General features: G+C 38.4%; 1 protein-coding gene across 1 annotated transcript in view; it reads right to left on the minus strand.

Moving 5' to 3' along the window:
* Positions 1-15037, minus strand: part of MXRA5 (matrix remodeling associated 5) — a 58472-nt gene that overhangs the window by 25772 nt on the left and 17663 nt on the right. The window contains exons 3-5 of the mRNA XM_029283865.1: positions 12015-12405; positions 5062-9735; positions 3558-4458 (exon numbers count right to left, since the gene is read on the minus strand). Coding sequence (XP_029139698.1) covers positions 3558-4458; positions 5062-9735; positions 12015-12405 — 5966 coding nt within the window. The remainder of the gene's footprint in view (positions 1-3557; positions 4459-5061; positions 9736-12014; positions 12406-15037) is intronic.

Consider the following 15037-nt stretch of genomic DNA (forward strand, 5'->3'; position numbering starts at 1 on the left):
TGCTGCGCGAACTGCACTGGCTGCCGGTGGCTTTCCGGGTGCGCTTCAAGGTGTTGATTATCATCTTTAAAGCGCGCCATGGCATCGGACCTGGTTATCTCCGAGACCGCCTTCTGCCACAGATTACCTCTCATCGGCCGATACGCTCCCACAGAGAGGGTCTCCTCAGGGTGCCGTCAGCCAGACAGTGCCGGCTGGCAACCCCCAGGGGGAGGGCCTTCTCTGTTGGAGCCCCCACCCTATGGAACGAACTACCCCCAGAGATCCGGGTGATTCCGGATCTCCCCTCCTTCCGCCGCGCCCTCAAGACATGGCTATTTAAGCTAGCAGGACTGGCCTAAGGGGTATTTTAATTTGGTTTTAAAATAATTTTAAAAAAGAAACGGCCAATAATTAATATTTCATTTTAATTACATTTTTAAATTTAGTATTTTGTATTGTTATTTGTTATTTGTTTTAACTGTTATTTGTTTTAACTGTAAGCCACCCTGAGTCCGCTAGGAGAAGGGCGGGGTACAAATTTGATAAATAAATAAATAAATAAATAAATAAAACACAGGCCTCTGCTAATTATTCACTTTACTTAGATTTTTTTGGTTTTGAATGTCCATAGAATTAGTCTAGGGTTAAGCTAATCATGTACCCAGAGGATTGACTGCCACATCTTTCTTGATGGGGTTAGGTTCAACACGCCTTATCTGAAAATAGGGCTGTTAGGGCTACTCATGCTTATCTTGATGGGCTTAGGCCAACACGTCACTTCCGCTTAGGGGCATGACCTGATGATGTAATCATCACGTGGGTTGTTTACTTTGATGATGTCACTGATCAAAAGTGGTGATAATTTTCATTAAAAAAAGGTATACACTATATCTACTCTGGCGTTCCCAGGGAACTAAAAACATGCTTAAATGGTTCAAGTATTGAGGTCACAATTTTTATCCCCTCTTTGCCTAGACTTTGTACATTTGTTTTTCTAATACTTATCTTTTAACGTGATTTTTTTTATTTTATAATTGTTGTTTCTATATTTTTGTTTTCTTCAGTTGCTGTATGCCTGCCAGAGTCACTCTTCGTGAGATGGAAGGCTAAATATGATTAATAAATAAACATATAAAAATAGTATTGGATCACATTTTCAATATTTTGTGGTAGTTATCTAGTCATAACTACTACAGCTTTGGCGTAGAATGCAGTTATAGGTATCAGCCTAGTACTCTTGAGACTCAAAACTGTGAGGATAGGATATTTAATTGCCACTCATTCATCTGTAGCTGGTATTTTAGCTGATACTTTTATACTTGTTACCTATGATTTTCTATAATTAATTTCCTTTCTACTATTCCTAATTTGCCTTAGAATATCCTATTCAATATAGGTTCTGCCCATGTCATAATGCAATGGGTAAGTAATTAAAGCCCACCAATTTTCCCATGCTAAGGTATTAATCTATGTAGGAACATGTAGATTGAGCTAGATAATAGGGTTACCAGATCTGGACTGACAAAAATAGCATGGTACAAATGAGGTAGAAGATACTGTTACCAACCAAAGCTATTTAGGAGAAGGGAGCAACACCTGTTGGTTTTTGGCTTATTGGAGGGCTCCACCCGGTTTGGTGATTGGCTTACAGGAGAGCTCCTCTTCAGCCTGGTGTGTGCTAGGTGCTGAAGTTCTGTCTGATTTAGCTAAGTGAGGTTTAGCAGGCCGAGAGTGCAGGGGCCATGGAGTGGCCTCCGCAAGAAAACAATCTCGGAGAAGAACAAGTGACAAGAAAGAAAGCCTGCCCCTCATGGGTAGAAATAGGTAAATAGGTGGTAGTTCAAGGAAGGGGGTGGGATTAGGATTACATACTGGGAAGGTGGGGAGAGAACTGCATTGCTAAGGCTTTGAGGCAGAAGTGGAAAGAAGTGTGGAGAGCTTGGGCTATGCTGAAGGAAAAGGGGAGCAATCCCTGAATTAGGCACACTAATATTCTAGTCAAGGGACAGTGTAAAAGCTGAAACCACATTCACTGGTCACCTCAGCTAAATGGCTTTGGTGTGGTAACAATTATCTTCTACCTTATTTCTACCATGCAGAACTCCGTAGTTCCTGTGCCTCCCTCCCTCCCCCCACCTCTGCCTGCTGCTGGTGCTGCTACCACAGGGTGAAGCAAGGCAGGTAGTGGGGTGGAAATGATGCCACACATCAGCCTCTACGTGCTTGACCCTGCCATCCCATCTGGTCCTCCAGTCAGCCTGCTGCCCACCGCCACACCCACTATGACCCCAGCGAACAGGAAAGGTGGGGAGCCCCCATCCCCAAGAGGCAGCCAGGACTCCCCACCCTGGCCGAGTCCAGCCCCAGAGCTGCCCCACTCAACCTGAGTGGGGCTCCTCTGGTGGATCAGGCCTTGACGCCCACCCTGGTCTACTTCCATCTGCTGGAGGCCCCTAGATCCCTGAGCCACACTGTGGCTCCCCAGGTGCCCCCTGACACGAGCAACATCAAACTGACACACACACCCCAGGGCAACCACAATTCTGGGGCTTATTTTTAGGGTAGGGTTTATATTAGGCACATGCTTAAAATCATGCTAGGGCTTATTTTCTGGTTGGGTCTTATTTTCAACGAAGCACAGTATTAATCTACTCATGCGTTGGTATTAGCTTTTCAGAGCTATGGTGGAGCTTTCCTTGTCCCACAATCAAAGACTTGAGGCCAGGAAGTGAACTCTTTTTCATATTAAGCATGTACTCCACCAGAAACTGCAGCCTGTAGTAAATGCAACAAGATATAATTCTGTCACAAGTTGGAATATAGAATTAGAAAGTGACCTCACCACTGCAGTTGAAAAATGATTCTGTGCTAAGAAGTAAATTGTCCCTGTCTTACTTCCCATTCAAACATCAGCAGAGCACAGTTTTAGCTTTATCAAATCCATCCAGGATGCACAAAGCATTGCAAGGGCTGAAACTGTGACCTAGTTCCTGCCTCAGTATATCTGTCTCTTAGGGTCAAGTTTAGCTATCGACTGACCTGGCTTATTTCTGAAAATACATACATAAAATCAAGCAATCCTCAAATGTTGCAATGTTACATGAAAGAGAAATACAATGGTATTAAAATTATAATATGTTTGCTGGTTAGTTCATATTCAGAAACAATGATATATAGTTAGATTCTAATGCATCTTTGCATACTCAGATATAAAATGATAATTTATAATCATAGAACATAAAACAAATGTCCAATTTTTTGGAACTCAAATGGCCACAGCAGATTACAATTGAGGTAATTTGAATTAATTTAAATAATATATTTATTCTCCAGATGTTAATAATTTCTCCCATTAATATCTTACTAAAGGTTAAACATTGGGAGCAACTTCTGTAAGGACTTTGAAAGTCTTACCCATAGCTTAGGAAGCCACAGATAACCATGGGACCACAGTCCATGAATCCCAGACTTAATGTAGATATTACTAGAATGAATGAAAGGATTACATTGATTTGAAGAATCTATAAAATCAAAATGCAACAACTTATACATGGAATGCCAAAATAAATCTTTACCTCTGTAGAGAATTCATTATTCTTTTTGAAGGAAGCCTCCAGATGATCCATGGCCAGGGATCCCCAGAGGCACTGCAATCCAGTCGTAGGGTGCTACCATAGGTTATATCTGTTCTCTGGGGTGAGCTTCCTGTGATCTTGGCATTTGTTGACTGCTTTTTGACCTGCAGCTGTACAGTTCTCCTGACTGCTCCAACCATATTTGCTGCAATGCATTCATAGCTCCCACTGTCTTTGGGCAAGACATGGTGTATGTAAAGGGTTCCATTTGGAAAAACAAACAGATTACCATGGACAAACTGAGAGGGCTGAATCTGAGTCCCATCAAAAAGTACCCAACGGATGCCAGGTGGAGGGGCTGCTTTTGCACTACAGTGAATGTTAACGTTTTGCCCCATATTGAGGGAAATATTTTCTTCTTTCTCTTGCTCAATAATTGGTGGCAAGGCAGCTATGTGAAGTCTCACTGCAATACTGTCAGCTCCTGCAGCATTGCTGGCTATGCATTTGTAAATTCCCCGATCTGAAAAGTTAGTGTCTTTCAGGAGCAAGGTTCGGTTCTCATATAGCAAAACCCTTCCCTCTGTAGTACTCACAGTTTGAAATATTTTACGGTTAGGAAAAATCCAAGAAATGTGTGGGTTTGGGATTCCAGTGGCTTGGCAATCCATAGTCACTTTTTCTCCAAAATAAACAGTCAAATCCTTAAAGCGAGAACCCAGCATTTTGGGCTGTTGAGCTATGACAGTCAACAGGACAATCATTTTATCAGTGCCATGAGAGTTTTCAGCAACACAGAGATACTGTCCATGGTCCTGAAGCTGAACACTGTGAATAAGGAATGTGCCATTTTTCAAGACGTCAAAACGTTGCATCTTTGTTTGGGCTATCATTGTTGCTCCTAAAGTTTCAGGGTAGATAAATAAATACAAGTCACTGTTTCAACACTTTCTAAAGTACTTATCATCTATTAAATAGAACTTAGAAATGCACTGCAATACTCTAACAAAATCTAAGATTCACAGATTTAAGTACCATATCTAACCATTTGCTTCAATCATTCAATAAAAATTAATGACTTTAAACTTAGGTTGTCTTTTTAACATTAAAAGAATCACCAAGTCCTATAACATATATTAGGGTATTCTTAGAGATATTTTACATCTCCGGATCCTATGCTCTTGGCCAGATTGGCTGGAATTAACATTGAACCAATTTACTGACTTAACCCATCCAATATAGCTTCAATGAATTTCACAATAAAGATGGGAATGCCTATAAAGATATAATTCTTTATTTTGCATCAATAATGCACACCAAAACTGCAAATATGCATGGTGCAACAATCTATTTTACTGATTGGTGAACAACTTTATAAAAGTACTGCACTTCTGAAATCATCGAAAGAAACAAAAATACATGCTTATTATTAAATAAAATACATTCAATGTCATTGATTTTACATCCTACTGTAGCTGTTGAAATGAGCTGATAAAAAGGTTACCTGTAGAGATTTTTGTCCAAGAAAGGAGAGGCTTTGGTTCTCCTGTGGCATCACATGGGATAGCAACATCTGACTCAACTAGGGCGGAAAGACTGTTAGACATTTTAGTGATAATTTTAGGTTTTTCTCCTTGTTGTGTTAAAGGCACAGAAGACTGAATGAGACTTGAGTTGAAAACCTTAATTCTATCCAATTTAGGCACAAATAACACATTTGGATTATTATAATAGATACCACTGGAAGACTGCAAGGTTGAACTCACTTGAGATTTTATTTTTGGAGTAGTGAAGATAGGAATGATTGTGCCAGGTGCTAGTACAGTATCCAAGGATATAGGGGGTACTGGGATAGTGGTGGCTTTTAAAGAAGTGCTATGCATTATCTTCTTGGTAATAGAGAGAAATGTTTTCTCAGTTGTGCTTACTAGAACTGGTAGATTAAGCACCAGTGGTTTAGAGTTCATTCCCAAGTGTTGAAATATCCTGGTTCTGTTGATCAGAAATGGTGTTCTAGCATTGTTCAAATATGGCATAGCATGGTTGATTGTTCTTCCAGACTTATCTCTACTTTCAGGAAGAAAGTTGGTGACAAACACTTTGGAATAAATATTTTGTCTGATTTCATCTTGGTTGTCAGATTTGCCTGGAATAGGCATTTTAGGTCTATATAATGGAGCAGGTGTGGGGGTAGGGAAAGTTGAAGAGGTTTTTCTCTTTTGTATGGTATAGGCTGCATATGCTGTTATCTCTGGTTTATTGGTATAATGAAGGGGCACTTTGTGAGTTATAAAATGATGAAAAAATCCTGATGCAATGAGATATGGAGGTTTCGCAGTCCCCCTCCCATGAATATACTTTGGAGATGAAAAATCTGGTTTTTTCCCAGCTGGTTGATTTGGAATATTTGGATTTAATGAAAAGCTGCTGTATGGCCTGCTACTGCCTTGCTTTTGCTGACTGATGGAAAGTTCATTCTGTCTTGAGCTATATCTGGCTCTTATGCTATCGACAGTGGATATCTTCCTATCTGAATATATTAGCTTAACAGATGTGTGGGGTTTTTTTGTTGAAGAATTATATGATAAATTAAGATTCATAGGTGTTAATGGAGGAAGAGTAGTGAGCATTGAAATGGATACAACTGAGGGATATTTTTTTTCAGTTCTATATATTGCAGTCTCATCATCATGATTATGGAACCGGCTAGTAATTTCTTTGGAGTATCTTGAAGTTGGTAGAATGTGTGTTTTATTTTGCCAAAGATCAAGAATTTGGTTCATTTCTGTAGTTATAGAAGTATGATCAGAGACTAAACTGTGGTGAGATATAGTCATTTTTTCAACTTCATGAAAAAATGGTTCCACTGTAGTCTTTATTAGGTAATCTGAAAACTTCCACAATTTTTCTAAATATGGCAGAGTTTCAGGATGTTCTGTTTGGCTAACAGATAGATACTGTTGAGTAGATAGCTTTGATTGAGCTACCTTTGAGTCAATAACTTTTGTGTAGACTGATGAGGCAAAGTTAGCTTTAAGTTCTGGAATCACTGAAGAGGTAAGACCAGAAGATGATGTTGAGCTTTCTCCTAAAATGTTTGTTGTGGGTGTATTTGTCACTTTATTATAACCTATGGGTAACTTATTTTCTGAAGCTGTTGCATACTCTGGATTGTGAGATAATTGCAACTGCTTTGGGAGTGATGTAGTCACCGAATGATATGTGGATATCACTGTTTGACTTTTCTGATCATTTATGACACTAGAAAGAGTTAACAGTGTTTTAAGTAATAAAGAAGGAAGATGAACAGCTGAAGTTGCTATTGTGTCCTGGGGTTTTTGTAAAGTAGTTGTATTTTTTAATGATGAACTCAGTTTTTGTATTTCATCCTCAGGCTTCTGATATCCAGCCATAAAACCTTGGATGGTTTGAGTAGCATGGTCAAGTCTAGATAGTTTTGGAACAAAAGATATCTCTTCTACATTAAAAGCTGTAGGAGGAATAGGTTTTGGTCTTTTGAATCTATTTGTTCTCCGTCTCCCATATGGTCTTCTTCGTGAATGCTTACTGATCACTGGTTCAGATGTAGTCATTTTTCTTTCATATGCTGTTATTGTGGCTGCTGTAGTTGGTTTGTTAGTAGCAGCAGCTGTCAGCAGCTGTTCTTTCTTTTTCAGTGGATGAATAGTACTTTCTATAGTATAAGAGGATTTTGTTTTTTCAGGATTCACATTTGTTAATATTAGGCTTTTAGAATCTGTAAATGGAATTACTTGTACATGTTCTATGCTGTCATGTTCTTTAGGAGCAAAATCTGTTATTTGAGCAGCAGATGCAACAGTAGTAACAGAGTTGTTGATTTCAGCATGTGTAAAATTTATTGCAACATTACTTACATTACTCATAGATTTAGATTGTAAATATTGTTTGCTAGTTTTAGTCTTATGGCTTTTGGCAAGGACGGGATCTTTGACTGAAATTTCTGAATATGGATTAGGTGTGGCTTTCTCCTTGTTGCTGACTATCATTGAAGTGCTCTGAGTATAAGGTACAGCTTCTTTTTGGGCAATTCTATTCATTTCTCCATCAAAAATTTCTATCCTTTTTGGTTCTGCTACTTTTGATTGGTCTGTGTTCCAATCACTATGATCCCAAGATATTGTCTGTATAGTTGGAGAGAACTGGATCTCCTGTTCTACAGAGGTTTCCATGTAGGATGGATCTTCTGGCATTTTTGAGAATTTATGTTCCACATGCACTGCTGAAGAAAGTATTTGGTCTTGATTATAATTCTGCATGCTGATGACAGAGGGAACCATGACTGAAAATAATTCTGCTTCATCCAAATGGGAAGTATCTGCTGAAGATTCTTCTCCATTGATTTCCACAGCACTCCTTGGTGAGAGACTGGAGATAGGTAGATGACTTCTTGTGGTCCAATATGTAAAAGGAATCTCTGATGTGGCACTTAGAAGAGGAACAGAAGTTGTTGTAAGTCTGAGAAGACTTTTTCTTCGGACTTTTGCCAAAATGTTAGCCCAGTGCTGTGGATTAATTTGTTTGTTTGTCATATGAATTCTCCTCCTAGATTCAAATACTCTTCGACCCTCAGCAACATTAATCTCTTTGGTCCTATCAATGCCTTTCCATAATTTCATTTTGCGTTTCCTTTTTTTATTTGTTCTTACCTGAACATGAGAAATGTCATCACTCTTCTGTTTAAGTGATAGTTCAAGGTTTTTTAGATGAAATTTCTTGCTTGGCATACCATCAATCTCTTTATCACCTGATCCCTCATCATCTCCTATGACCTGCCCCCTTACTGAGGTTCTTGAACTAGATTGCTTTTTAAATTTTATGCTTTTGGAAGATCTGTCAGAAACCACCTTATTTACTGTTACTTTAGCAACAACTTCATCTGATCCTTGTTGATTGATGGCCACACATCTGTAGTAACCGCTGTCACCTATATGGCTGTATGGAATTAACAATGTGCCATTTTCTATCAAATATCCACTAGAAGAGTTTGACAAATCATTAATCATTTGGTTGCTTGGAAGTATCCAGCTTAAATGAGCATCTGGTATAGCCACTGCACTGCAAGGTAATAGTATGGAATCCCCCACATTTTTTTCAATTTTTGGTAGTTCAGAATCAACTTGCTGAATAACTGCGGGTTGCACTAGAACTCTGTAGGCCACTGTGTCTACATCATCTCTCACTTGGGCAACACAGTGATATATCCCTGAATCAGCATAGGCCACTGACTTGATGATTAATTGGCCACTGCTGAGAACAGAAAACATTTTGCCTTCCATTTTGAATGGAGCTTTCAATTTTGTCCCATCTGGGAGAATCCACCTTATAGAAGGACTTTCTGATGCTTTGACATTACAGCTAAGCTGAGCATTTGAACCTTCTACTATACTTTGAGCAGCTCTTGTGCGCTGGTCTTGCTCTATCATAACCCAACTGCTTCTCTGTTGCTTGTTTTCATGAGGTTGAATAGTTTGAGAAACTTGGGAAGAAAAAGAGAGAACTACCATTTTTCCTGTGCTCTGGTGTCTGTTTAATTGGATGTGTATGAATGGCTGCATCACCCAGGCAGGCTCAGCAAAGAGTCTGCCTTTGACACCTGTGTAATAGGGAGCATCATAATCAGTACCTTGCCTATAGTGATAGCTTAATTTAGGTTCATGAGTGAGCACATGTTCTCTTTTAAGTTTGACAGGCACTTCACTGTAATATGCAATAAGCTTCCACAATTTCTCGTAGTTTTCTCGGTTCATATGACATTCCACATCCAGAGAAACAGTATCATTGACCACAATTTCATAAGGAGAGATCTGATTCCACTGAATTTTGGTAGAGTCTGTTGGTTTTTTAATTTCACATTTGAGGTTCACTGAGTTTTTGTGCTCATCGGTCAAGTTCAGAGTAATGTTCCATGGAGGCCACTGAAATTCTTCCATTAGTAACTCAGAAATGTCATCTTCTTTATCCTCATCATTTTCCTTGATGTTGATGCTTTGTTTTAATGGGGACTGTATGATTGGCTTTCTGCAGGAAATGTCTTTCATATTTTGAATATCTTGTTTCTGGAATTGTTTAGGAAAGGTACATTTAGGACAAAGCTGACCATCCTCATAGGCTTTATCTTTTTTACACTTTAGGATACCTGAAAGACAAAAAAAAAAAATTCACAAGACTTTTGTTTATCTTTCTCTGCTGCTCCATGTTTTAAGCTATACTTTGAATTTAATTAAATTATTCTTTTTAACTGGTCAGAAATTATTTATTTTTATCTAGTTTGTTCATGTTCTTTTCAAGATAATGCTGTCTAGGTTAACCATTAGATAATGTATATTTTTATAAATGTTTCATTTTATATTTATTAACTTATTTTCATAGTACCAAATAGCTCATTGGTTCATAAATAAGTTTATGTAATAAAATAAATCTAAGTACATGTTACCACTATTATGCATTTTTACAGAAACAGATACAATCAGAGAGAATACTTAATTGAAAATATTATAAAGTGTCTTCATTTCTCTTGGGTTTGTCCTTTCTTTCCTTATTCCCATTTGTAGCTATAATAATTTATTGTATAAATGAGATCTCAGAATGATCTATATAAATGAGATCTCAGAATGATCTTCTCTTGAATCTTACTAGTCATCCCATAATCACTCTTAGTAGTGACTTTTAATGACACTTATCTAGTGTGCATCCAAGTATCCTTTGTCCTTATATATGCAACACCTGGAATATACTGGTTCCAAAACTGTTTAATGGAATGGATAATTTCTTCTAATACTCCTGAGAACTAATCAAGGTGGATGACTACAGTGACCTCTTCAACAGTAGTATTATATATTTGTAGCATGCCATTCCCAGTAGTTTCTCCTAGTACCATGTTATCAACATTACAGTACCATGCAAATATTTTTTTTAAAAAATAGGAAAGCAGAATATACTGTTAAACACTCCTTTTTTTGTTCAAGTCAGAAGCACATACAAATTGTACACATGTAACATTCAACATTGAGCAAATAAAATAAATATAAAATAGGTCATAGAAATATAACATGTGTAAAAAGTATATAGAATAAATAGGATTAAAACCAAATGACATTTGTCCAGTATTGGGTCACATCAACAGCATTTTCTCTCACTAGTATGATTAAACACTATTTTGCTGGCATTGTTTTGGATTTTTTAAATGTTACATCATCATTATTGTTGTCATCATTGTTGCCACTGCTGGTGGTTTGATTGTGTTTTATTATATTTAATGATTTTTGTATATTTATAATATATGCTCTCTAAGAAACCATGGATATGGGTCACTAAAATTTGATTTTAATAAATAAATAAATAAGAATATGATTCATAATTATTCAGACTATTCTACATTATTGGTTTTGCTTCTGGAATAGCAAAGTCAAATACATTATTTTTTGTTGTTTCTTATATCACTTGCAAATCTGAGCTCATAAATACAAAACTTTCCTTACAATCTCAGAGAAGTTTTTATGAACAGTTTTTTTAGTGGTTAAAAAACTCCTGTAATATCTAATTAAATGTTTACGTTATGAAAAAGTAAGTTTGTTCCATCCAACCTAAACATTGTACAATATCAGAAATATATTAAGTGTGAAGATGCCCAGTTTTGCCTTTTTGACTGTAAATTGAATGATATATTATTAGTTTTGAAAAGAAATGCCATTGCTACTTGAAGTGTATTCTCCTTAGTATGTTTATTCTTGATGTATTGGGAGACAAATGGTTTTCATTTTTGTTCATTGAATGGCATGACAAATTAAGCAAATTATATTGTTTTGAGGAAAAAACCTTAAACATGATGGATATCATGTTTTAAATACAGATTACAGGATAAATTGGAAAGGCTGAATGTATACAATACATTACATGAAAACACCTCAAGATGATTTAATATAGATTGTTATCAACTTACAACCACAATCATAACAAAAGTATTGATTGCTGAGCAATGCAGTCATTAAGTGAATCATCATGTGTCCTGACTCAATCTTATGACCATTTTTACAACAGTCATTAAGTAAATCATATGGTTACATGAATTATGTGGCCGTTAAGCAACTCTGGTTTCCCAACCTGTTGGAAGACAGCTGGGAAGATTGCAAATCATGATTGTGTATGAATGCAATGCTGCAACTGTCATAAATTGAACCTGAATTGTGATCACCTGATTGTGGGGATAATGCAATAGTGATATTGCATTATCACTATTGCTTATAGTGTTAAGGTTATAAGTCACTTTTTCCAAGGCTGTTATAAATTTAAATTATCATTAAAGAAATGGTCATAAATTGAGAACAACCTGTACAATGCCTATACCCAGACAGTATTTCTGGCCAATTTCTTCTGAAGGTGATTTCCTACTACTGTTTGCTATAAAGTTCCTCTTACCTGCAGATTTCTCAGTCCATTCAAGGAACCATTTTAGTTTGCAGTCACAAGACCAGGGATTCCCATGAAGATAAATATTCTCTAGTAGAGGCATCCTTTCAAAAATGCCTTTAGGCAATGTTCTAATGGCATTTTCAGATAAATAAAGATATTTTATTGTTGACACCCTGAAGTAATCAAGGACTAAGAATGTTGAAAATGTGTTTGGGTGAAGCTGCTGAAGCAGGTTTCCTTCCAAGTGGAGAAGTCTGAGGGAAATTAAACCACTGAAAGCATTTGGATGGATGAATTCAATTCGGTTATGGTCCAGATGCAGTCTCATCAAGTTGAAAAGCCCTTGGAAAGTTTGGCCAGTTATAATCTGTACTTTGTTATAGCTTATTTTGAATACCTAAATGGACAAATAAATTAATATGTTACTATCTTTATTGATATCATAACTTTACAGGAAAAGCATGTTTTTATAGAGATAGGAAATTTGTGCCCCACCAGACAGCTAAATTACAATTCTCAATCTTTCTAGGAAGCATGGGCAATTGTGAAGGTTGATGAATGTGTTTTTCAACAATCTTTAGAGAGTCATAGTTTACACATCAGTGATACAGGATGGCTCAATCTAGAGATCCTTAGTTATCCATGTTCAGAATTAAGGGACTTTGAGTTAGATGCATAGTAACAAAATCATTGGCCTCTATATAGATAGATTTTGGGTGCCTACTGGAAACCACTTTTGTTCACTAATACTTAGGAAATAGACTGTCAGAACCCATATATATTAAGGGGAACTCTTTTCTATTTCTAATTCTTCCACCACTCTGGGTTCTGCCATACTCCTGAAGGGGAGGAGGGAAGACGCTGCAGGCTGTCTCTTTGGTTCTCTCTATCACTACAATGTATCCCCTCTGCTGTTCTACATATTCACTCTTTGAACTATCTCTCCCTTGATGTTACCTTGGGGTGAGAAAGGAATGTGCCTCTGGCCATCTAGCTTATCTCCTGTTTTGGAAGACAAAGTGCAAAGACCCAACAATCTTGTTGCGAGCCTGGGAAAGACCGATGTTATCAGCACCTTTCCCACAATGAACTTAACACCTAGAGATTGGCCCATTCAAACTGACCGGATGAACTATTGGGGTGGGGTTTGCTTGGGACTCTTTTAACCTATTGATCTAAGCGGGAAACCCTCAGATCCTGCTTATTATGCCTGCTGTCAGCTTCTCCTAATAAAAGTTCCTTTTAGAAGAAACTGCTTCCGTAAGTTCTGCTTTCTTAGGATGAGGTTTTGAAGTGGGCCCTGGCATTAAGCAGGATCTGCAGTAACAGTCAGCCTGGAAGGAAGACCCTTACTGGGGGACTCAGCAAAAAAAAAGTTGGATATTGGAATGGAGAGGGAAGAGCCTGCGATGGGGGGGGGGGAAGCCTGCCACCAAGCAGATCTCTGCAAATATACCAGCTCTGAATCCTTGAGCTCATTGGAAGAGATAGTGGTCACCGAATGCCGCCACAAGCCCAGGTGGTTGATGGGTGTCAGGAAGGAGGAGGACTGGGAGAAGAAGGCCAGGAAGGTGATATTCTGATGAGGCAGTCATCAACCAGGTTGGAAAATTGAGATGGAGAGGTCTCTCCACCTTAGCGAAGACGAGGAGGACCGACCATCACATTCTAGCCAATTTCTGGAATGAGCGATTGACATGATGAAAATAGCACTCGAGACTTCCGGTGGCAGGCGACTTCGTCGGACGCAGCTGTTGCTGCCTCCTGCCTGTTTCAGCGTAAAAGCCGTTTTGACAGCCAGCATCAGCTGTCAAACGGCTTGATACCCTTCCCCTGGGCATAAGGGGATAGGTGAGCTGCCCGGGGTAGGAGTTGAGTTCCCGAGTCGTCCGATGTGGACGACGTAGGTTAGAACTCCTCCGGAGCCCCGAGGCTTACTCCGCGATCCAGGACGCCTTCGCTTCAGCGAAGCTAGAAGCCGCCGTCACTGCTGCAACTTAAATTGAACTGTGAGTTTTTTGTAAGCAGATGAACCAACCCTGGAAGTTTGCTTCTTATCTTGGACTTTGCTCTAACTTGGCTAATAAGTTCTTCCCTATACTTGAAGTGGATTGAGTGAAAGTGAATTTAAAATGGCGATGGACTGATACTTTTCAGCAAGAAGTGAAAGTGATTTCCGGTCTGAACTTTTGTTACTTTCAATATGCTTATTATCCGTTTTGGCTGAATCGTTTAAAAGACTTTTCTACAACTGGAAATTTACTGCTAATATGGCTTCGAGAAAAACCGTGCCTTCAACTTTAAAATCAACCACATCTCCGATGACACAGCCACCCCAACCAACTTCTAAAACTTCTCATCCGCCACCCCCGCCATCTTCTTCACCTCCACCGCCCTCTGGTAGAGAATTGCAGGATTTGATGTCTGTAACTATTAAACAAATGACTGAGATGTTTCAGGAGATGGATGTTAAAATGCAAAATAGATTTGATGAAGTAATACAGCAACAACATGATTTATCGCAGAAACATGAGGGCTTTTGTATGAATGTGACAACTGCTTTCCAAGGTTTGGCTGAATATGTAGACGCGGTGGCAGAGAGGGTGGAGGAGAATGAACAGAGAGCAGAAGTAAGTGATCATAGACTTGAACTTGTAGAGGAGAGTCTGGAAAGTGTTAAAACTGATGTGTTGATTGCTCAATTTCGTGATATGGAGTTTGCAATTTGGATTCGGGGGTTGGCTGAGGATCCAAAGGAGAACTTAAGACAAGTAATTTCAGATGCACTCATGGATGCCCTGGCTTGTGGACAGGAAATTTATTTGGAACTAGAGCGTGTCTTCAGGGTGAATTCTTGGATTGCACGTCAAAAAAATCTGCCAAGAGACGTGGTGGTCTATTTTACAAGAAAATCGAGACGAAATGAAATAATGCAGCTTTTTTATTAACAAAGATTTAAGATTTTAAACCAAGACGTTATTCTTTTAAAAGAAATTCCAGCGAAAATACTTAGAGCGCGCCGAGATTAC

Source organism: Protobothrops mucrosquamatus, unplaced genomic scaffold (genome assembly GCF_001527695.2).
Source record: "Protobothrops mucrosquamatus isolate PMUCROS unplaced genomic scaffold, P.Mucros_1.0 scaffold257, whole genome shotgun sequence".
Taxonomy (NCBI): Eukaryota; Metazoa; Chordata; class Lepidosauria; order Squamata; family Viperidae; genus Protobothrops; species Protobothrops mucrosquamatus.